Genomic DNA, 24914 nt, shown 5'->3' on the forward strand with positions numbered 1-24914 from the left:
TGCACCTGTACCTCGTGGACTCACTAGGTAGAGAACAGACTGTCAGGTGGGTAATTTATTCCTCTCTGACACAGGTGGGGAAATGCCTGATTAGTGAGATGCTTCACTTCTTGCTTGGCTGTAGATGCAGATGGAGTGACTGGACAAGATGAGACACTTAACCTGTAGAGACAAAGATAAGAAGCAACTCTCAAGTATCATCGTGGACCCAAGAAGTCAGGCAGACCAGATCTGTGTGCTTTAGCTACCAGAGATGGTACAAAAATCACTTCAGCAGGGTATTAGAAAGTAATTTCTACCCTTATTTGGTCTTCTGTGCTGGGCAGCTTGCACTGCGGAGTTCAGTTGGATCAATTCAGTGGAGTTGGGGCTTGGGAAGTCTGCTGAAGTCCTCAGCTAGCCATGGGGGTAAGTGGTCTGATTTTAAGAGAAACTTAAGTGTTTCTTATTCATACTGCCCCTACTACAGCTACTTACCTGGTGCTTGAAGTGTTAAGATCTGATATTTTGAAATCTGGGTCAAATATGTGAAGTATACATGCTATATATATATATATGTATGTATGTATATACATTTTTGTTGATAAACACTCTGTGATAAGGCGTTCCTGAAGATATAAGACTTTGTTCTATTTGAAGAAAATCTGTGGGAGTTTTGCCTTCGGCAGAGTCACAATGTAAGGTCCTATTTTAGCAGGGTTCTTCATTTAATTTAAGCACAAACTTGAGTGTTTCCTGGAAAACTCTTTGCATATGTAGCTATCTAATTATGCTTCTTTTCCCCCCAACTCCCCTATCCTGGGATACATAAAGAGCTAGAAGCATATAACTACAGTTTGCAATGCTTGTAAATCTTATTCTGATGAGCAAGGAACTAAGATGAAATTCTCTTGCCAGTTTTTTGAACCTCTCCAGTCTTGAAGTTATCAGGACACAAATATAACAATTTGGGATTATGATATAGAGTCTAGGGAATTCGGAAGTACCCGTATAGCTATGTAATATTGTTCAAAACTCTACAACAAAATGTACAGTTCTGCCCAACCCCACTTCACTGAAACTTTTGCTTTATTAAATACAGTGTTTTAAAGTAAGAAGTGTGGCATATTCTTAGTACTAGAAACAGAAAGCATTTGGAAATTGCAGGTCAGATTGACAGAAGTAATGAAAATGGCTGATAAACACTAAGTTTGGGTATAGGGTTTGGTGGGGGGTTATTTTGGGTTGCTTTTTTTTTTTTTTTTTTTTTTAAGACATCTGCTTTTTGGAGGCTTTGGGATGCCTTTACTTATAGCTTCAGTAGGACTTGAGTGTTTAATTGACATCTTAAAGACAATATTTTACTGCATGAGATGTGTGAGAAAATGATTTCAGTTGATAGCTGTTTGGGGGCAGGGAGCGTATGACACTTTGCATGCACAGGAGTGAATGTTGTCTAGATAACGTAGTAGACACTGCATGTAGTCTATATGTGTAGTTTAGTCTGTAATGACTCCTTCAGATTGTTTGCATTGTAGATTAATGTCTTCAAACACCAAAAAATTTCCTATAGTACTTTAATCGCACAACTCTTTTAGCAACCCAGAAGTTGTGGATGAGTCTTTTGATAATCATCCAGTTTGGCCATTGCATTATCTGTAACTCTTAAACCCCGAGGAGAATCTTTAGCATCGGACAGATTCGTTGACTGTGTAATGTAGGACTGGGATCTGAGACAGTGGCTCTCAGAGATGACAGAAAATTTTCGCAGACAGATGGTGTGTTGCAAGTTTTCAGAAAAAAGTTAAAGGCATGGGAATATTAAAAGATGTTATGGCATTTACTGTAATCTGCAGAGCACACATTAATTTGAATTTAAGTGTTAAAAGCTACATTTTAATAACACCAACCACAGCTGAAAGCAGTCTTCACGGAGATTGTCTTTAATGTGGCTGAATAGCCTCTTTAAGTTTACATTATTTTTATGATTTTCAGTGAGAGGAAAATACAACAGGAGAAAGTTTTGGAAGTCTGATTGAAATCTATTTTTATCCATCTGCCCACAGGATCCTGGTTTCTAACAAAAGATCATTATTCAAGCGTTTGTTCATGAATGCTGTAGGAATTCCATAAGCTTTTATTTTAATTTTTATTTTTTTTTTCATGTTTCTGGCTAACTTTTTCTATTTTCTATTTCTGTTTTGGATTGATTTAAGGTGTATTTTCTTTTGATAGTTTTGTCAAGACAGCAAGCCCAAACAGGGAGGGCTTTTTACCAAATGAGCAGATAGCCCTTTGGCCAACTCTTGCCTCAGTTGGACATGGCTAATCTTCTTTTTAATGGATTCTAAAGCTGTTTGTTGCTGGCAATACCATCCTTGTCCCCTGTATTTGCCTGCTCACAATTCGTATGTCCCTCCGGGAATCTGTCAGCCCTTTAACCACAGAGGTGACCCATCGGGAACACTGGCTTTCCTGACCTGGTTTCGGGGCAAGTCTTCAGGCAGCTCCAGTCCTTGAGCTGAAGCTCCTGCTAGACTTTAGTGGGAGGGAGAAAGCAAGCTGTCACCTAGACCTTTTGAGTAAAAAAGGCAAAGGGATGCTGCTTTGCCAGAAAATGTCAAACCAGACTTAATAAATCATTGTGCTACAAAGGGAACTGTGATGAGTTACGTGGACACTGTCAATAGCCTGCTGTTTATTGAGCATCCCATGGGTATGTTCCCTAACATGATAGAGCTTCAGTAGCTCAGGTGTTTAAAAAATGACTATAATCAATATTCAATAGGTATAATTCTTCTGAATTGAGCTCAAAGAGCTCAATATGTTCATAATAAGGCCCCAGTCTAGCAAAGAGCTTATGCCAAAAACCAATCTGTCCGCTCGTGAGCCAGTATATCAAATGCAGCTCCAAACAGCAGCAGACTTTCAGTCTCGTTCCTCAAAATGGAATTATCAAAATCAAAATAATCCGATTTACATAAAAGCTAAATTTGGTCTTGCTGCTTGGTTTTTTTCCATGTGCTTTCCTATCATCTCCACAGGAAAACTTGCTGACATTTTAAAAAGAACTTTGATTCATAGAGCTTCGATAATCTTCAAGATTTTGATAAAGGATATTTTGCTCATCGCCTTAGTAGTGTTTGCAGCTAAGTGTGGTAATAAGGGAGCAGAGCTGTTCATGAGGAATGTGAAGAGCTGACAGTGTGCTTTGGTTTTTAAGTTCGAGAGCTTCAGATCTAAGCTGTCACCCTTAAAGGGCAAATACACCTATGGCAGGGGTCAAAAAGGGCGTGAATCCTGTTAGTATCAAAATTATTGTCTTTCACTGAACTTACGATAAAAAAATCTCTTTGAAGTCTGTGGAGCACATTGCAGGTTACACTGAGATGGCCCAGGATATGCAGCGTATGCCCTTTATTAATAGGTGCTGGATGGCAGCCAGATACCGTATTGCCATAAGGGACCGTGCGCTTCAAACTTTGTTAGACAAGTCTTAAACAGAATAGAAGAATTCAACATTTTACTCATCCAAACCCAGCAACCCAAAGAGGATGGTCTGTCTAATTTCTTGCCTTAAACCTGGAGAAAAATCCTGTGATTTGGAAGACCGAATTCATACTCCCACTGCCTGATTGGCCACTTACTCTGCACTTCTAAAAACCTTACTGAGCCAGTCCCAGATAACCTCTCTTTTGATGAATTTGCTTTGGAAAAACATCCCATTTCAAATTGTTTCTTTTTTATTCTGTGATTCATGGCTAATGCATATCTTAGACTAACGAGAGCATGATCCATCATCGAGACATCCTATAGTTGACTATAAATATGAAGGAAAAAGCTTATCTTCGTTCTTCTTTTGTTGATACGATTGCATTTCATCACCAAAAGTGAAACTGTGAGCAAGAGGCTCACCTAGGGAAAGAAAGAAAGGAATGACAAATATGTGAAAGAGAATAAAACCAGATAGACAATCCTGTTCAGTTTGAGTTCAGAAAGAATGATGCTCTTCCCAGACAGGCCTTTTAGCAGAAGCATTTATCAGTCTGATTTTGGGTTTGAAACGGTAGACAGTAAAAAGCAGATGAGTTCTCATCTCCCAGAGACATTAAACAGCGCTTTGTAACATTCAGCCTGTAAATAAAAGAGAAAGTAACCCATCTAGTAATACACCATCACTAACTTAGCATCTTCAGGGCACTTCTCTAGCTTTTCTCCTAGATGTAAATTAACTCAATTTCTTTGTCCTTCTCCTTCAAGTTCCCATCTCTGGAACACAACTACTATTTTTATATCCCTCTTCTGTTTTTATCTTATGTGAAAGCCTGTCATTAACTTGTTTACCCATGAAATCTTCTTTGTCTCAGAGCACAATCATATTCCTTCTTTACAGAACCCTCAAATAGGATTATTCTGTCTGTTTCCCTGCAACACTTGCCATCATACCCAGTATTTAATGAGGGTCAGCGTTTTATGATAGACAGCCTCGTAGTTTCTTTCCAGTTAATACACCATACTTCAAAATGCTGTCCTAAACCTTGCGAAGTATTTGGTGAACATCTGCATAACTCCGTTGCCTACAAGCAGATATGATAGCAATCAGGAGATGCCCTTTAGACTGAGGTCTTGTTGATACAGGATTTCCTGCGAGATCCATGAAAAATGGTCCATTTCATCATCTTAAGCTCATCATCCTGTTACACTAAATTTAATTTGTATCAGTCAGTGGAGATTTAGCTTCTTATTCAAAAGTTATTAAATATTAAGAAGTACCATAAACAATAAACATAGGCAGACAGTGGGGGAAAAAGGTTCATGTGAGAATGAAATGTAAACTGCAGTATATATTTGTGTCAGTTTTGAAATCATTTGATCTCTACACAGAATCTGTCATCTCATAGTGATGCTATTTGCTGGCCATTTTTTAGTATTTGTACCAGACTGAAAAACCTTGCCTTTTAGGAAACCCGAGCTTTGAAATTATACTGGCCATATTCAAAGGATTGAATTCAGTCATACAGGGCTTCTTTTCATCTGTCTTTGCCTTTATAAACTTCATCTTGAGGCCAAGGACCAAGCATTTTTCTTAGTTTGAAAAACACTGAGTGCCTTTCTTGGAAATGCTGCAGCCTAATAGAAATGAGTAGAGTTGCAAGATAACCTGAAATTGTTTCTCACATGCTTATGTTACCAATGAAGCTGAGGTTCAAGCTATTATTAGCTGATAAAAATCATTGACTGTATCTTTCCTTCACAGAAATGTTATGTAGTCATTTCTATGTTGGATATAAACCTGGAAAAAGACTAAAAACTAAATATAAATTGAGTATATCTCATAATTTAAATAATGCATGGCCTTTTGGACATGAAGAAGAAAGACAAGGGCATCACCAAAATTCCATTATTCGTTTCATATTAAGACAGTTAATTTCAGTCAGTCATCTTGATTCCTTAGGAAAAACTAAGTTCTCATTTTGAGCTTTATCTAAAATGCATTAAAATCATAGAGAACCTCTCTGCTGCGGCCAGTAGCCTTTGGACAGATTGTGTTCTTTTGACAAGCAAAACAGTTTACGTATGTTTAACTTCTGAGGCAAAATAACTGCGATTAGGAATGTGCAGCCATCAACTGGACAGCTTTTAGTCTGTACCATACCAATACAGAGCTCAAAGGCTTTGAAGGATTTACAGTAATGATTTTATTCTGGGTTAATAACTTTAAATATTTTAATGAATAATTAACTGGATCAGAACCTAGTGCCATCATGTTTAAAATGTTCAAAATATCACAAGTTTTCAAAATGAAAGTATTGGCGAAAATATTCACCTCTTTTAGTATAAGTATTTGCAAAAGATTTTTAATTATTTTGTAATGTATTTACCTGCAGGATCCAAAACTGCGCGAACTGTTGGATGCTGGGAACCTAGGAGGTCGACTGGAAAATCGAATGGTAACTGTTGTCTACGGTCCAGACCTGGTCAATATATCGTACTTGAACTTGGTGGCATTCCAAGAGGATATAGCAAAGGTAATATTCATTCATCTGTGTCATCTAAAATTAAAATGTTTTTAAAGTATTGTTTTGAGACATGGATAAATGAGATAAAAGTGAAGATTGCTATGAAATGAACCTCAATTCTGTTGTAGAGCTGTGCCGCTCAATACCAGAAAAGAAATGTGCAATAATTTGGGGGGGGGAGTTAATTCTGCAAATTCCGCCCCCCCCCCCCCCCCCCCCCCGCTATGTGTGCTTGTCTTCAGAACATTGCTTGTAAAGCCCAGATAAACATTGTGAAAATAATGGTACACACAAATTTTTACTCAGCTATAAGATATATACTGTGACTCTCCAAACACCTATCAATATCTTTCAGTAGTTATCGCCCCTTTATGCTTGTTCGAAGTGTGTGTGAATTACAGATCATCTGTGAGAACAATGTTTGTGAACGGTTGACTTTTTAAGGTTGACCTATATCAGAGTAGCAGGAATCTACAGCTCTACTTTATATACTCACGTATGTCAGCAATCAGACACTTAATTTAACTTGCACACATGACCATTTCTGCTCATGTTCAAAGGTTTTAAGCATTGCATTTTGTCTGCTGATAGCCCTTGAGAAGAATTGTGAAGTCAGCGTCGTTACCTTAGCAAAATATTTTTTCCATGCAGGTATACAGTCTCTTCGTTTCTGTCCAACACAACAGAGTTGCGTGTGACAAGCAAGTTACGACTGATATTAGTACATGTTTTGGTTTTTATTTTCCTTCTTCCAATTTCTCTATGACTCAATTGTGTTTAATGAAGTGGGAGCTCTTTGCTTTATCTATTCCAAATTGACATTCAAAAGGTGCTACTCCTTCCCCTTCCATTCACGTAGATAGACTGATGACAGCCTCCAGATAACCACACACAGAAAACACTTTCATATGGCTTGCATCCTCAAGTCCACTAGATTGTGCTAAAAAGATAATTTCTCCATAGACTGCTGTTTCTTATTAACAGTAAGGAGTTACTTTGTCACCTCACAGGCAACAAGGATGGTCAGACCAAGTTAATAAAAGTCATAGGATGAAAGCCTTAACCTGGGAGGATATAGTTTTGCTCGTCAGGTTTCTGTCTCTGCTGATCTTCATTAGCCGATTGGTCAATTTGTCAAAAACACAGTTTGCACTGTTTCTTTTGATACGAAAGAAGAGAAACAAAATGAGTTTGTGATGGTCCACGGACTGCTGAGTGGGAAGTGCTGTCCTCAGTCTTGAACACGCACAGCTACACTCTACAGGGGTGGTTAAGGAATCTGAATACTGCAAAAATGAAAGCAATTGAAACAACTCTTCAGGAAAAAACCTAAGCATATGATGGAAAATGAAAAGGTATGCTAAAGCTTTACCAGCAAAAATTGCTAGCCTTTCCCAAGGAAGAGGGAAAATCACCTACATCAGAAGCGTATGTCCTTCTTTTTCTCTTTCCTGTCTAGCCAGCAATCAGTGAAGCATAATCTATTTGCTAGAACAGTGCAGAAATTGGTATTTTAGGGCCATTTTCTGTTTGGTAAAGGAACCTTAAAAATACTGTAGATAGAATCATGTTTTAGAAAAGCTTGGCTGCTCTAAATCCTGAGTAACTCCTACGATCTGAGTAACTAAGAATCTAAGTCTTCCTTGTTATTCGTAAATGCAGTAGACCAAATAAATTCATATTTTATCAATCAGGCACTGTAGCCTGGGGATGGGATTTTCAAAGCATTGCAGATTAGCTGTGCTTGCCCTGAAACAGTGCTAAATATCCCGATTGTTTCAGTGAGAGCAGAGTTTGATCACTGTGGAATGCATCTAAAAATTCTTCCTTCTTTAACGTGTTTTCCAACCCTATATGAGCCAGACCACAGAACCTGGTCCTTATCATCTGCAGGACCCATGTAGTGACTCAGAGGAGGTGTTATAAATAAGCACACCAGGGAGCTCTGAGAAGGTGTGTAAATACAAGACGTTTTCAACGTCACACACACAGATTTTGACCCTTCCTCTCACTGATGTTCCAGGGAAAGCAAGTGCCAATGAAAAACTCCCCCACCTTTCCCTTTTCAGTGCATGAATATTTTTCAGATTAGCTCTTCATTTGTGATACCTTATTTTTCAAGTTGCGTGACAAGTATCAGTCCTTCCTTGGAGGAGAAAGGCAAAGTAAACTCTAACAGTCTCAGTGAGGCAGTGAAAATTACTCGATTATGGGGTTTTCTTCCTTTGCAGAAGGCTTCCTGTTCTGCTACAAATTCTGTTCATCACATCCACTGGCCAGTTGTGGGAAAATTATGAAAATACGAGCCTTGGGCTATTCAACTTGCTCTAAGTGAACTAAATAAAGAGCTAGAAATGATGGTGATGTCGCGATGTACTGTTTTATGTGCGTTCCTCCAGGAGAAAGTAACTAATGTTTAAAGTACATTAGTGATGAGCTGGAGGGCACTGAGCAGCTGGTTTATTCAAAGAATGCAGCTTGAAATTCATTAGGTAATGGTCTAAAAGGCAGATTGCTGGACACGTCTTGATGATGAAGAGACGTAGCACTGATACAGTGCTTGCTTGTTTTCAGATGGGTGTGCCTGTGCCTGTCTGGAGATAGGATTTGTGAGCGTCCACAAACATAGCACTGCAGAAGCCAGGATAAAGAAAGAAGTTTATTCTCAAACCCTATTCTGAGCAGATGCTCTTTTTCCTCTGTGTCCGTTCCCAGCATGAAGAAGTACAACCTGTGAACCTCTGTGTCTCCTCTACAGTATTTCATTCTCTTCCCAAATCCAGTAACTTCAAAAGCGAACATCCCATCTTTCCCATCTCTTTCCTCTCGCTCTCTTTTGTGCCTCTCATGCCAACTCTGTTCTCACCACACCAGTCCATCCTGGCCATACAGACCCCTACCCAGAGCCCAAGGAAATCTGTTGCTCCTCAGTTTAATGAGCTTTGGATCAGATCCATCACTAAGAGCTGATGAATTCCTCCATAAGCAAAATGATGTAGTCAAAGATGATTCACAAGTTGTGCTATACTATGCTTTCCAGCATACATCTTTATTTTGCCAGCTTCTTAGGCATAGTTAAGAGCTTGATCAGTATAATAAAATGGTAAAACAAACTGTATAAATTCATGTCCATTTGATGTATTTTTTAAAATAAAATTCATAAGGATGCTGAAAGTGTAGAATTTCAGCAGCTTGCTTTGTTAACCTCCCACCAAAAACAAACATGTGAGAAACGTTGCCTTCACACGTAGTCAGTTCTGATTTGAAGGAAGTGTTTTCAAGAATGTGTGCTGTCTTTTCTTATGAAAAAAGTCTCATCTCTTCTGTCGAGATAAATGTCTTGCTGTATGTATCCTGATGCATGTAATAGAGGAGAGAAATTACTTCACTGAGCAACAGATTTCTAAATGAACTGCTGCTTGTACACTACCTGCCAAAGCACAGAACAGCTAAATAATTTGTTAGTGAAGTTCACAGGAATTATATAAATACAAATTAGTGTAACAGGAGAGGAGATCAAGTTCAGGGAGCTCTTATCATGATGGATCTGACTTGCTTGGAGTTGAATGTCGGAAGGCTGGGTTCTTCCGCTACCAAACGGGATCAGAGGCTTCCAGTCTGCAAACAGTTTGTTGGCACTAGTACACTCCTATTTCAAAATACCCAGATTTATATTTTCCTTTTGTATTGCATCTGTACAGGAGTCTGCAGCTACCGCGGTGATTCAGAGGCTGTTATAACCTTTCCGCAGCAGGCTGTTTTCTTTCTACACATAACAGCTTTCTGCCCCGTGGAGTGCTCTCACCGAGTGCTGCCTTCTGGAATCGCTGCTGCTGGTAACGACGGCTGCAGAGTGCATCATGCACGGAGTTAGAGTATGGGCTTTACTCTGTACCATGCAGCAAAACCAAGGAAACGGAGCCATTTGGTAGCTAAAGCAGCGAGACGCATCTTGGCTCACAGCTTGATGCAAGCCCATCAAAGTCAGTCCAAAGCATCTCCTTTATTTCTTCGGGTCTGTGCTCAGGGCTGTTGTTTCCCCGCCTGCTGAGGGTTCAGACCAGCGACTGGAAAGATGACGTGACCCTTGGCATATTTTCTGATCTTGGTTTTTTGCTGCAGCTCTGTGGTGGCTGGAACGAAGACCCTAAAATGGGAGAGGCAAGGAGCAAATATTGCTTGTGACTTGTTGACTTGGCACCTGTATCGTTAGAAATGGCTCAGCCTGCAGGTAGTCCTTAGAATATTTGGCAGGAATGATGTGATCGCTTGAAGAGCCAGGAAAAGCTAGCAAAGGAACATGGCAAGACTGCTCATGTAAATAATGCTTGTGACAGGCACATAATAACTGAGTTCCTCTTACATTCCTGTCAACAAGTGCTCGGACAAAGAGAAGGAAGAGCTGGGGTGTGGGATACTTCTAAAGTCCCCTACTTCTGTTTTCTACAAAACACTTAAGTTTTAAGCCCAGAAGAATCAGTGTGATCCAAACGAAGTCTATCAAGATGTGTTAAAAGCCAACGTATTTTCAATTTCTAAATAGTATTTTCTGTTGCCATTAATCTTTGCAGCCGTTAGTGTCACAGGGAAACGTTTTAACTGCTATTATTAGTGCCTAAACAAAGCAATGTTTACAGGATGAGCCTATTTTGAGCCTGGAAAAATGAGTTGCCAAGAAGAAAAAAAGATGCTGCACTTAATACGCTTTCTGTTCCAAGAGTCACATCAAAGCAGTGGTGTTGCTAACGAACCCGACTCCTGCTCTTTTTCTTTCTCACACCCCTGTTTTTTTCAAATTAGACCTAAGAAGGAAAAACAAGTAAAGAAAAAAAAAAAAAGTGGAAGCAGTCCCGAGAGGTGGAGGGGGGGAATATCTCAGCAAGAGTGGTTTACCTCCAGAACAACAAGTCTGTGTCTGAAGGAGGAAGGTTTCTCTGCCAGAAATACCAGTCACGGGGAGGTGTGTTGTCTCGGCTGCTTAGGGGTGAGGTTGTAAATGGGGTGGACTTAAGGATCTGGTAGCTGCAGGATATCAAAGGCCCTTGTAACAGTAGGCATAGAGGTAGCCGCCTCTCTTCCTCGTTGGGAGCAACTGTGCGAGATCAGGAACAAGATCTGGTAACTTTAGGGAACAAATCTTAGCACATTAAAAAATACAAAAATTATAACTTTCGAACCTCTCAAATCGATCATCTAGTCATGCAGAAACTTGAGGCTTTTTAGGTAAAACAAGCTCGTAAGCTCCAAAGTGATGTAGCAGCATTTGTTTCATTGGGAGTCAACGATACTTTTCATCACTATCAGTTTTTGTCAGAATAAAATCACCTTTTTTCTGTATTGTTCCTCAAGAAAAAGAAGAACCAAGGACAGGGAATACCTCCAAAGCATTTGCATCTGGGAGGGTGTGTGGTGATGAGAATTTTGGATCTGGACTGGTATGAAAGGAATTCAACTTTAGTTTCAAAGGAAACTCAGAACACTTCATCAAGTTAAAAAAAAAAAAAGCCAAACGCCACACTGTTTGCAAAGGCATTGTTTATTTGCGTTCCTTTCTTTTTCAAAGGGGCGAAACAAAGCCAATCCCAAACCAGGGTTGTGATTAAAAAGGATTGCAATTAAAGATTGTAAATAAGCACTAAGTTAGGAAGGAAAAATGCTCTGAAGTTGTTGCTGAAGAGCTGCAGGAGAGATCTGCAAGGGAGGAGAGCGAGGGGATGAGCAGTGAGAGTCTGAACTTCAAATTATAATCATGGATCAGCCTTGCTGGGAACCCGGGAAAGGACGGAGACCTAAGGGAAGGACTTCGGCAACATGCATAGAAATGAGAAAAATAAGTCAGGAAAATAAATGGAGGAAAAGTGAGGGAGAGCTGTGGGAAGAGCAGTGCCTGCAGGTGGAGAAGGGAGATGTCCCGTGAGCAGCTGGAGGACATTTCTTCCCTACATCAGGGTAGGAAGAGGGAAACATAATTTAGCAAGGGATAGGACCACAGTGTAAGGGTGTACGGTAGGGGGAAGAGGAGCTTTTCGATTTGGAGTTGGATCTTCCTCCTTGTATATCAGAATAATTTAAATTTGTTCCTATATATTTCTGCTGGTTTGGTTTTTTTAAGCATGTTTCTTACGTTGGCTGGCAAGATCTTAGATAGAGTCAGTACTTACAGTTCTTAATTTGGTATCCGCCATAAAAGATAAGACGTGATATTTGTTGTTCGCGATCTGAGAGTGATGCGGAAGCTCTCACAATGAGCTCTTAACAAGAGGGGATGTTGAAGCAAGAGACTTGCTGTGGTATGGTCTGTATCCCACCCTGTTGGGTCCGCCTGTCTTCAGAGGGATTTAAGCCCATTTCAGCTTCATTTTATGAGAATGGTGGTACAGAGGTCACTTTTTAATTCCTTAGTGTGTCAGCCAGAACAGTGTCCCCAACATGCAAGAAAATTTATTTTTCTGGGGCATTTATTGCACATCTTCCAGGAACTTGAATGTGTTTCGCATTAGACATTTATCTGTATGATTTTTTTTTTTTTTTCAGTGGAATAAGATATCTTTAAAATAATATTTGTAACAGTCTTCATTTTTTTTTCAGCATGAGAAAATCAGGTCTCTCAGACAAGGAAGGAAGCTGTAATTGGGAAAATCAAGTTCAGACTTTAATTAGGCACTTTTTAGTAACAGTATAATTTTCAAAAATATTTTTCATTGTGTAAGTAAACATCTAAACGAACCCTCAGTTAATCACATTTTTGTCTTTATAGGAATGGTCAGATGAAGTGTTCAGTTTGGCAACAAATTTGTTGGCACAGAACATGTCAAGGGATGCATTTCTGGAAAAAGCGTAAGTGGCCGTCGTATTTAATGCTGTGGGTGTTGCTCTCTTCTCTGCGTCATTTTCCTCTTTTCTTGTTAGTCACATTGTCAGCTATTGTTTCTGCTTTGATGAGTTGTCACTTTTGTAAACACAGGCTGTCCTTTCTCATGGTTTTAAAAAGCCTGTTATCTAAATGTCATTTAAACAAAAATCTTCTTAGGGTTCTTGCAAACTACTAAGTCGTAGCAAAAGAACAGAATTAAATGCCATCTTCCCCATGTATACAACCGTAGTAGCTTCAGCTGTAGTCTGAAGCTCTCCATTTAAAATGAAAGAATATTCTGGACTGACTTGCTTCTGTCTTATTTTCCCTTTTTTCTGTTATTGATCAAAAAATGAGAAATGCACGAAGTCCATTTTTCTCAGTCTAATCTCTCTGGTTTTCACATGAGTGAATCCATTCATCTAGGTTGCTTTGCACGGTGCGCAGATTCTGAGTTGCTTTCAGTGAAGTAGAAAAGCTGTTTATGAGAACATTTGGGGTGTAAAAACACACCGCCAAAAGGAAAGAGAACTAAACCTGAGATTAGCGATTCTCAACTGGATGATAAGTGCACGTGCTGAGAGAGTTTTACGTAAGTGATAGTGCTGAGAACAGCGTGGCAATGCCTTCCAAATAACGATGGTAATGAACCAGGGTACTTGCTGGCCTTTTGGGGTTCTAAAAGGGAAGAGATACCTTCCCCAGCCCACGACTTGGCTGGTTAAATTCAGCTTTGTGTCTCCCCCAAAACACCTTTTAATTTCTGCTCACAGACAGAGGTTCAGTCCAGCTAAATACCAAGCCAGGGCTTAGGTTCCTAAAACTTGCCTCCATCCAAGAAGCAAGTTAACCCACCCTTTTTCTGGACTTTCTAAGGCTGTGCATGCCTGATTTCATTAGATGTACCCATATTTAGTCAGAAGGTTCCCAACTGCTTAACTTTAATCCCATGTACGTATTCATAGGTCCCATGTACGTATTCATAGGTCCCTGTTCTAGGAAGGGTCTGTGTCTGTGTGTGTGTTTCCTTTTGTAGTGTTCGTTGTGGTGCAGCTGAAGTCAACAGAAATTCTTGAAGAGACTTTGAAGGCTGGACATTGCAGGAACTACAGCTTTGTGTCTGATAATGCTGTGTTGGGCCAGCAAGGATGTAGTAGGCAAACAAAATCCCAAAGGGATGGAAACATTTAACATTTCCTTTTCACTCCGCATGTTGACAGTGGAGAAAGCACTGTACTAACCTGAGCAGAGGTGACTTCCTTCAGCTCCACAGGTTGTAGATGAGTTACGGGAGTGATTTGATATTACTATTTCCATGCCCCTCACCACTCCAGTCCCCAGGTGGCCAGCAGACTTTGCTGACAGGTGTGTGATTGGAAGGACTGTGGCTGTACCTAATGGCTGTTTTCTTATTGGATTCACAGGAGGAACATGTTATCGCACGTAGATAGTAGAGCAGTCTTACTTGGAGCCATTTTTCTGTGGTTGTTCAAGCAATATTAATTAAAGATGAAGTCACTGGACACATTGGGTAGATTCAGTAGCAGGCAGGCATGGCATTCCTGTGTCTTTTCTTTTTCCACTAATTAATAAATCACTTAGGAACTGTTGGATTTCCAGGGTCCTCTGCACAGATGCCAAATCAGAGTCACTTAAGAAATCTTTGACTTTGAAGATTAAAAATATTCCCTATTACAATTACTGTACCAGGCAAGTGTTGGTTGCAGTCCTATCAGAACCCTTTTGTTGAAATAGAAAGGCAAATTGCATTAGAGCAGAACTAGAAGGGTTTTTTTCTTTGTGGCATTCAGTCCCTTGCAGAGTTGGAAGTGCAATAATAAACAGCTTGAGCAGCTCTCCTGTGGTTTGGTCAGATGAGAAAAATAGGATTAATTTGGGAGGAGGGGTGGTCAATAAAAACCACCATTTTGGTTATAAAGTGCTCATTCTTCTGTTGTAATCATGCAGGGTATTTTTGTGTTGGGGTGCAAAAATGGACGTTGCAGTACATGAGTACTGAAATGCTGACCAGTGCAGCAATGAGCAAAGGGTGACTCCACTGGGGAAGCCTTGGCTCAGCGTTACGTCCAGACTTTGTCCTTCTTGGCGTCAGCACTGCGCTACTGAAATGAGTCCATTCGGCTGCTACCGATGAGAGTATCTCCTAACAAGCTTTTTAACAGGAATAACATGCTTGGTTTTCTTAGATGGATGGATAATGGCTGCAGGGGAAAAAATACTGTCCCACGTGTAACAAATAATTTGGGAGAAAAAAGGTGGCAAGTACTGGTGGGGGCTGACTGTTCTTCAGACACACATTATTAGTTTGCTCTAATTCAAGTTCAGCATTCTCCCCTCGCCCCCCAGTTTTCTTTTATTTCTAGCTTTCTTGGGTGTAAAGGAAAACATTAAATGTGAGCAGAATGTACTCAAAAGTTTCAAAAAATAGAAGGCAAAATAAAAGTAAATCTTTTTTTACTAACTGCTGTGATTTTCTTTTCTTTTTTTTTCTTTTTAAAATCAAGCTCAGTGCTGGAAGATGGGGGCAGAGGGGATAATATTTTTGTTTGGTGACACAGTAGCACAAGAGATTTCAGTTTCCAGAAGATGCATAGGAGGAGACAAGGATTTGTGAAAATGTTCCTATCCTAGTTAGGGATATTAGCATGTACTTTGTTTTTGAAGCGGTTGCTAATGACATTTTTGGTTGGGAAGAAAAGGAAAGTTGATTAGAACCATGCAGTTTCTTTTTCTTTTGGTAGGCCAGTGGGTAAAGTGAAAAAGTTTTTTTTAAAAAAAAAAAAAAAGGATAATACTCTGAAATAGTTAAGTGTTGCCACATTTTTCACTATATCATATTACTGCAAAACTCATTTATAGTTTTAATTATATTTGAGTGGAAGAGATGAAGCACTCAAAGTCGTGCTCTTTGCAGGCTGCTGCTGGTAGACATTATGCTGGTAACCAGTAGTCCTCGCATAGCGGGAGGGTCGTCAGATAGCAGCTGTAGGCCCAACCGCTTCTCATTAAAGCCACTGGATGACTCCTGTTTCAGTAGGCTTTGAATCAGTATGTTGAAAGATTTGGACAAAGGAAGATACATCCTCAACCTGCTGCCTTAATGAGCATGCAAGAGAAGTCACAGGTCCTGAGATACTGAGATGCTCTAAATACTCGGTTCAAAAGCTGGATAATTGCCTGCCTGTAGACAGTTTCAGCGTGTAATTTTTATATCACTTCACGCTGGAAATGTCTTGGGCTTGCCCAGGGCTGCTAAGTATACTGACACTCTTGCTGGGGCAGAGACATTTCAGTTGCCAGCGATTTGACTTCCTTCCAGCTGAGGACTGAAAACATTTAGGGTCAAACGGAGAAACCTTCACAGATGTGTGATGGGGAGGGCTTAGGGAGGCAGGGACATCGGTGTGCAACATCCAGGGACGGTTTCAGCCCCTGGAAGAGGAGGAGCACAGCCACCTTCCCAGTCAAGTTCTGTAGCCTGTGTGCCACAATTCAGTCTGCTGATAGACTGGCAGGCAGCCTGGGTGAGAAGGAGCTTAGGGGAGATGATAAATTTGTGCATTAATGGTATTTGCAATGTCCTGTTGAAAGATGGACAGTATTGGACACTACAGGTGCATTACTTTTGATGGAACAGGTATTTACTGATTAATGGTATCCCAACAGGTTTTCATATTGGGCAAAAGAGATGAGTGGAACTTGCCACGTGGTCAGAACAATGGCGCTGAGCTATAAAATTGGTAGGGAGGTACTTGAAAATGCTGTAAAAATAAAACAAGATGCTTTTCTCTCCACAGTTACACAAAACTTAAGCTGCAGGTGACTCCAGAAGGGCGCATTCCTCTGAAGAAGTAAGTTCTGTTCCCCTTCCTTACCACGTAGTCTCCTCTGACTTTTTAGTGTGAATATATGTTTGAGATGTCAGAGACACGTTGTGAGGATAAATATATTCAAATTGCGTATCGCTGGGGTAATATGAAGAGAGCAGCGATGACTTTTTCAAATAACTATCTGCTGTAATAGGGGCTTGTGTGGGGTAGAGTTAAACTCGTTGTGGGCACCATTAAACTCACTTGTGTTACCGAGCAGCCAGCCAAATGGAAATAAATAGCTAAAGATACGATAGACTGGGAAGTGATATTCAGACTTTAAGCCACATGGGCCATCAAGGCATGTCTGTAAGCCAATTCGCTCTGGTTTGTCTTCGTTTTGCAGCATATACCGCTTGTTTTCCGCTGACAGAAAACGAGTAGAGACCGCATTAGAAGCTTGTAATCTTCCATCTTCCAGGGTAAGCATTTGAATTTATTCCTGGCCCTTACAAAGCGTTGCTTGCATTCGGCGGTGTTTACTCGCTGTTGAGTCAAGGACAATTTGTTCCAGGCTGATCATGCTGTGCTGGCTTTGCTTCTGGATAGGTCCTCAGCAGCAGGTCTTTCTTTCCCACACAGAAGTTCCTGATACCCATCTGCAAATCTGAGTACCTTTGATTTGAAATTGTGTAGGGACCAGGAGTGCCTGGAAGAAGGACAAATGGATTAAAGGAAAGGGCAGGAGGTTGTGTGACCTGTCTTGGAGAAATCCTGTGAGAATATTTTAAGAACTGCTGACTGTTGCACAATTTTCAAGGCATGATTTCAGAGCAGTCTTAGTGTAGCTAATGGTGTAATCTGTTTCCTTTTCACAAAAACAACCATCTCTAGCTTGAGTTAAGTGACAATTTAAACTCCCTGTAGCTTATCTAAAAGGTGCATGCAGTAATTGTTGAAATGCTATAGTGTCAAAGCTGTTAATGCTGCAGGGATGCAGCCATCGTACGCTGCTAATCCAGGAGCTCTCCTCAACCTGGAGCATTTGCCGGATGGTACCTCACCCTCAAGAAGGCTTTTTTTCAAGAGGAATGAGCTTGAGCAGGTAATTCTAGTTAACACTGGAGTGAAGATGCCCTTAGACTTTCCTCCCAGGTGGAGCTTCTCCTCCAGGAAGCTTCTTGCAAGACAGTTTCTACATTTGGAGGTCCAAGAGGTGGGGCAGAATTGCAGCAGAGATCCCGCATCTCCTAATCCCTCACTCTTGTAGAGAACTGTGCTGTGGTGTTCATTCAACCTTTGTTTCCCCAATGGTTTCTTAATACAGCCAATTCCTACAGCTCCAGAACAGCAATGGAGCAAAATCTTCACAAGCCAAACGTCAGATATCCCTTACTGATGAGACCTTCCTTCATAGGTTTGGGAGCTTAATTCCATAAAATTCGAAGGAATGTCTGTAAAGTAGGTATAAAAGATTATAATAATCTTATGTAAAGTAAGGTTGTGAGGTTAGCAACATGGAAAGAATAATTTTAAAGGTGAGGTTTCATTTAATTGTTAGCAAACAAGATAAGATGTGCAAAAAATCACTGAAGCATTGCTTTTTAAATCAGTTGATTTATTACTTTACTACATATCTCTCAAAAAAAATCTAAACATCACTGGAGTCCTTGGAAGAAACGGCAACCTTTTTCTGCTATTTATTTAAGCACAGTCAATTTTACATACGCGTTGCTGGATACTTGTTGCTGGGATACCATCTTGAAAATTATTCATAGTATAAAGTAGAGCCTTTCTTTGGTTGGGACAAAAGAGAAATATGCTTCGTGCAACAAAGAAAACTGTGTTGATCATCTTTGAAAAAAATATTTTAGAAGCTAAGTGCTTAAGAAGCATGAAACTGAATCTCATAGAGGTAATGGAGTAGAAGAAAATCAGTTCTTCAACTACAGCTTTTTTCCTTTGTGTTCCTGTTTATTTGAACAAGTACAATTCTTAACTTCAACTTCCAGCTTTTCTGCCCTGTTGTACTACAGGACAAATGGTCTTCCCATCAAGCCTGGTAGAGCACTGGACTCCCAGCAGCGTACAAGACATGAATGCCAGGGAATCTTCCTCAGTAAAACCGTCAGAGTGGTTCCAAAGAATGTTTGTCAAATATGGTGATAGGTGTAATATAAATATAAATATGCCAGATTATTCAGAGAATTTATGAAAGTCTCTGATGGACATTAACAGCTTAGGGTGTTTGGGTATTTTTTATTCATGCCTCATGAAGATCCCTCTAAGGGTCTTCTCTCCAGGTTTCATAGAAAAAACAAACTTCTCATTGCTTTAGCAAATTCCCTGTGTGTGTGCTTGCCAAGAGACCTCGCGGGACAACGTGTAGGCACTGTATTTAGTGCGAGAGGAGGAAGAGTTCTCATTGCCTGGATAATTGCCTCCATCCTGCTGTAGAAGAATGGCACCAGAGAGGCTCCCCAGAAGTGCTGAAAATAAACTCTTCATTTCATATTTAGGGACCTTAATAAGGGATGGATTCTCTGCAGTGCTGAGCAGCCCTGAGTCGGCCAAGCAGTTGAGTGTGACTGCAGTGGGATGACCCATGGACTTCGTCAAGCACGTTTTCAAAGCATGGATTTATTTATTTATGCATTTCTGGGTCAGACCTGGCAGGTGTAGAGTCTTGCAGGACCAATCCCTGTGTGATCTGATTTTCAGCAGCATCCGTCACCCAGCAGACCTGAAAGCAGAGGCGTGTTTAAATAAATTTTTAAATGAAGTTTTAAAATATGCCAATGAGTTTTTGAGTTTGGCATCTGATTCCCCTATGATTTTTTAAAAATCTTTGCTGCTTTTGGGGAAGGGTGGGTGCTTTTTGTTATTGTTGGGTATTTTTGTTCGGTTTGGTTTTAGTCGAAAGTGCCTTAAATAGAATTTGAAGAGCTTTATTTTAGTCGCCTGTTTGGCTGTGAAGACTGGTTTCTGCCTTCCTGTTAACGTAGAGGTTCACAATGAAGCACCAGTGAGCTTGACTGTTCACTTAAAATAAAACAACCAGCTATAGAGTCCCGTCTGTGCAAATAATCTGAATTAGCTGTTGTGCTGCCGAACGTATAACAGACTGGATACAGATGTTATAAAAGCAGGCAGGTTACCAGACAAATCATAAATCAACAGTGCTTGAAATTAGTAGAGAGTCTTAATCACAGAATAAAATTGCATGCCAATATTCAGCAAAGCTGGAAATGAGGGATGCTCTCATGTGGTACAGAAAGTTTGTGATATGTTCATTGGTCTCAAAAAAGAGATTAGCGCATAAGGTGTGTGGGTGGTTCCACTGCAATGTGGATGGCTCAGACCAGGCTGAGGAAAGGGGCAGCGTATTTTAATCCCTTTCAACAAGCAGGCTTTTAGAATCCAAATACAGTCATCTGAGGTTGTGCCTGGGGTGGCAAATGCTTGCAGCAAGGCTTTCATCTCCCATCTAGATCTCTGTGTTTTGTAGCCCACCGATTACGTTACCGGTAGGGAATAATTATTAAAAGGTTCCGTACTTGTGCCTGAAGACTTGTGTTTGTTATCCTCTTTGTAGATAGGTGTTTGTAGATCCGATTTGGGGAACAGGTATATTTTCTTAATTGGAACCAAGTAGCAAATAAAAACCTGGATCTTGGGTTATTGGAAAAGACGCACATTTTGTTCAGTGTTGAGTACCTTCAAATCCCTTGTAAAGGAAAAATATATTAGGTCAATGGGAGACTGTAATTTTGTGGTAATTACAGAATCAACATCTAAAATGCCCTTAGGAGAAGTGCTGGCTGAGGAGCAGGAGCCTGCTGAATAGGGATTATAGGTACAGGGAACAGAGGAGAGCGGGGCGTCAGCTATAACAAGAAAATTCACAAGCTTTATGAATCCTGGCCTTCAGGAAAATGCAAGTATCTTCAGGTTACAAACTTCTCCATCCGCCATTGCACTGGATTTAGCAGTTGTGCCGTTGGCGAGTTACCTGGCTCAGCGAGCTGATCCCACGGTAAAGTGTACAGGGTTGTTTTGGCCGGGTAAGTTTTGAACCAGTTCACCCTGCAGCCGCTCGCACGGTCTGCCGAAAAAAGGAAGGCACAAGGGTCTAATGGCTGGTGACCTTAGGCCATTGGAGCCTGGAGATGGTACCCAGGTGGAGCAGGGAACCAGCCCAGCTTGGACTGAGCATGAACTGGCTCCAGCTCAGTCTGCGCTTGCGGACAGAAACGCTGAGCGATGATCACGGTACAAAACCCTCTCGGGCCCCTGCAGGTTTCATAGATGAAAGGAGAGATAAAGTGATGCCTGTGGCATTCACTTACTTATTTATTTTAACCTAAGGCAGGAAAAATATTGAAAAGTTTCCTTCCATCTAACAAAGGCTTGAATCAACGTTTCCGGTTCCCTTGGCAACAGCATTAAACAGGCAGAATAAATAAAAGCAATGATTTCCTCTATCAGCAGCTTGCTTCTGAGACGACCAGGTTCAACGATGTTTAAAAGCAAACGGCTTTGTGTCCAAGTTACAATTTTCCTCCTCCAGTTCATCAGATTCGGGTATTATTTTGGAGCTGTGGAGAGACGTCATGTGGGCCCATGGTGCTCCTGGAGACTACGTGTCATAGCTTTTGATAAAGTTAGCTTGCATGGAGGAAACTCAAAAATTAGATTTTCAGTATTTGCATTTCACTTTTTTGTGTGTTTTCCTTTTTTCTTGTTCCTTTATAAGGTTTCCTCTCCACAAAATACAAGCTTCTGTGCCGTTTTCCTTTCTCCATGCATGGATGCAAAGGCAGAAGCCAGTGAACACACCGTTACCGTTCTGTGCTGAAAAAAGCTTTGCACCTTCCTCAGGGTTCTCATTTCTTCCCAGCTCCACTAAAGAAGCTGTCCTTGCTGTCTTCTGCAAAAGCTTTTGGGAGCTTGAAGGCAGTGAATGCAAGTGGGAGGAGGGCTCTTGAGCTTCATGCAAAGGACTGTTTTCCTTACCCAGTCCGGTTAAAAACAGTAATTCTATTTTTCAGAGAAAAGCCAGCAGGTACAATGGGAATAATGAAAGTGTCATCTAGAAGCAGAATTAAATGTAAATTGTTGTAAATTTTAGAAAACGTAAGAAAAAAATGCTGGTATCTCTTCTATAGGAGAGCAATTTTATCAATTTCTGCAAAAGAAATCTGATTGCCAAATGCATTACGCTGAGCGTTTAGGACAAAGATGTATGGAAAAGCTACACTGCATGAGTCTTGCCCAGAACTGCGGTATCTTGAACGTGTATCTTCAGGAAGGAAAAGGAACCATTTCGGCTGCTGTCAGAGAACACGAGTATTAATAATGACTCAGTGACCCAGTTTGTTCCCCAGTTCTTTGAAAGCTTTGGAGAGATGAGTAACGTGCTCGTCCTCTGTAACGCTGCCATTTTGCTCGCTGAAGCACAGGGGCTCAGCACCACTGGTCAGCTGTCCCGCTGGGGTCAAGCTCAGAGGCTTCATCGGGATTGATATACCTATTGATGCTATAGATAATCGGGTTAGATGGAGAGATGTCCTTCCTTTCTTCTTCACAGGTGCTCAGAGAAAGAGATAACTTTACCTTGTGGAAACTAAGATGATGAATGTATTTATATAATTTTTTTTAAGATGTGCTCTTTAAGCTGCTCTGTTATTGAGGGGAATTTATTATTCTGCACCATCCAGGCTCCTCTAGGTTGCAGGACGCAAATCAAAAGAAATGCAGTAGTGAGTGATCTGTTTACAAAGAGCGTATAAAAGTGCTGTATGGTTCTTTCACTATTTTCTTTCCCGTTTTGCAGAATGATTCGATCCCTCAAGACGACTTCACGCCAGACGTGTACAGGGTGTTCTTAAACAACCTCTGCCCTCGGCCTGAGATCGACCACATCTTTTCAGAGTTGTAAGAAAAGACGCTCATTTGTTTTTTTTCTTTTTTTTTCCCCTTCACTGATTTTCTGGGGTAGGGATGGTAAAGTAGGTTATTTAGGCTACAGCACCATGCAGCAATTGCCAAGAACAGATTTCAATGTCAAGCAGGGCTGTTTTTTAACCTCAGATCAAGGGTTCCTTCTCTCCTAGGCTTTTGCCTCCAGTTCTAATGGCCGGGGTTTTAAAGTAGTTTGTTCCTAGGGGGGCAGAACTGCCAGGTCTTGTTTTTCTGTATGGATTGGGATAGTTTAGGCTTCTATGAAAGCAAAGGAAGAAGAGTAATAAGCAGTAACAGCATGCAATAGGCATGAGAATACGGGTAATCACCCCCAAAAGCTTAATTAGAACTTGCAAAAAATGCAGTAACTTTTAGGATTTGTGCATCATGAATTCACACCGTGAAATTAAATTAGCAGCCAACTACAACTGATTTCATACATTCGGTTACAAGCTATATAACTTCTGTTGCTTCTACGCCTCGCAGCAAGTCATTGTACTTCCCAGTTTCAGCAGAGCCTGATCAATGCAGTCAGAACGTGAGGCAATATGAAAGCAAGTAATTTCCAAAATACATCCCAAGACCACCAAAACAATTAGCAAACGTATGGTTGCAACATGGGTGTGCTCGCATACTCCTTTTGTGTTTATTTTCTCTAAGGTTGAGGTTTCGAAGGAACACAGCCTTGGCCTAGTTTGCTCCTGTTGAACCCGGGAGTAGACTGCCCATTGCGCTCTCGCAGAGGAGAAGTAGGCCAGCCTTGAGTGCTGTAGACAACCCCAAGCACGTCACCTGGCTCGGAGGCTTCCCGGGTCTCCATTCTGGGTACAAATTGTACCCAAACTCTGCTTTTTTTACTAACTCTCTAAATAGGCATCTTTTTTGCTTGCTTTGCAGAGTGCCTAGCATTTTTTAGCAGGTTTATAAAAAAAACCCAACAAACAAACCCAAAAAACAAGCAAATACTGGAATAATGAAGTCAGGGCTGCTGTTATTTAGCAGTAAAACCGAATAGTTGGGCCAGGAATGCCAGCAGAGTGTTTGTGGCAAGCTCAGGATTGAATTCCACGTCGTTTTCTCTTTTACTTTTTAAAATCGCTCAGTTCCAGGAATTCAGAGGAATGAAAAGCTTTTAGCATTGCTCTAACTCTTCCCATGGATGTCAATGATGCTGAATGCTTTTAAAAATCTTACTCCTAGATGTTTGATGAAGAATGTTTGTCGTTACATGCTGGCAAAGTAAATTAGTCCAGCAACACAGTGGGACAATGTTTTTGTTGTACGGTAGTCTGAATCTTGTTTCCGTTTCCCTGGGAAGTTGCAGAATGTTGATCAAGATTTCAAGGAAATTTATTTTAATGGCTTTGCTGTTGCTTTAATTTTTCTCTAGTGGTGCCAAGAGCAAACCATACCTTACTGTTGATCAGATGATGGAATTTATAAATTTTAAGCAACGTGATCCACGATTAAATGAAATCCTTTATCCACCGTTAAAACAAGAACAAGTTCAACAACTGATTGAGAAGTATGAACCCAACAGTAATCTAGCAAAGAAAGGTCAGTGGCTTTTATATTCTCGCTGTACTCTGTTTCTGATTTGAAACAGTGACTCAATTATCCTACAGTGCATGCTAAAGCAAAATTTGGTTCAGAATCAAATTGCATTTCCAGCTCTCTGCTTTTGGATCGTACAAGCCTGCGAGACATCGTGTGGTTTGTTTTTAAATGTATTTGTTTGGGATCAATTTAGGAAGGATGGGGCTGGTTTCAGTGTTTAGTTGTCAATATGTGTAACTGAGAGTTTAGAACAGTTGCTGTGGTATGCAAACTTCAGCAGAAGCCTTACTATCACAATGACTATTTACCAGCATCTGAAATGTAAAATTTAAAGAAACAATTGGTGGCATTGAAACTAAGAAGATGATAATTCTATCATTTAATAATAGTAATAAGTCCAGCCCTCTGCCTTCTGATAAAGTGGTACACAAAGTAAGATGTGAGAGTAGCTGAGTGTGTTCCGTGCTGTAATCACAGAAAATTCCCTTTTGGAAATCTCGAGTGTTGTCAGGGCTTAACTGGGCATTTCGCCAAAACCAGTGAAAGAACTCCTGCTCAAATCTCTGCACGTTTTTGCTACCACCACAAGTCTTAAAATAGCATTGAATTTGTGTCTGCATCCTGTTTTATTCCAATCCACATATCCTAATGATCACCCCAGCTTTTAATGTGTTTATACCTTAGTAATTTTAGGGGCATGGGAATATCCTG

The 24914-nt window shown here is 40.5% G+C and overlaps 1 protein-coding gene across 1 annotated transcript in view; it reads left to right on the plus strand.

Annotated features, from left to right (window-relative positions):
- The window catches only part of PLCB1 (phospholipase C beta 1), a gene marked incomplete at its 5' end in the record, with an annotated part of 405623 nt that overhangs the window by 238959 nt on the left and 141750 nt on the right, over positions 1–24914 (plus strand). The window contains 6 exons of the mRNA XM_082305814.1: positions 5868–6008; positions 12757–12836; positions 16671–16724; positions 17089–17164; positions 22519–22619; positions 24037–24203. Coding sequence (XP_082161940.1) covers positions 5868–6008; positions 12757–12836; positions 16671–16724; positions 17089–17164; positions 22519–22619; positions 24037–24203 — 619 coding nt within the window. The remainder of the gene's footprint in view (positions 1–5867; positions 6009–12756; positions 12837–16670; positions 16725–17088; positions 17165–22518; positions 22620–24036; positions 24204–24914) is intronic.

Source organism: Platalea leucorodia (assembly GCF_965183815.1).
Source record: "Platalea leucorodia genome assembly, chromosome: 3".
Lineage (NCBI taxonomy): Eukaryota > Metazoa > Chordata > Aves > Pelecaniformes > Threskiornithidae > Platalea > Platalea leucorodia.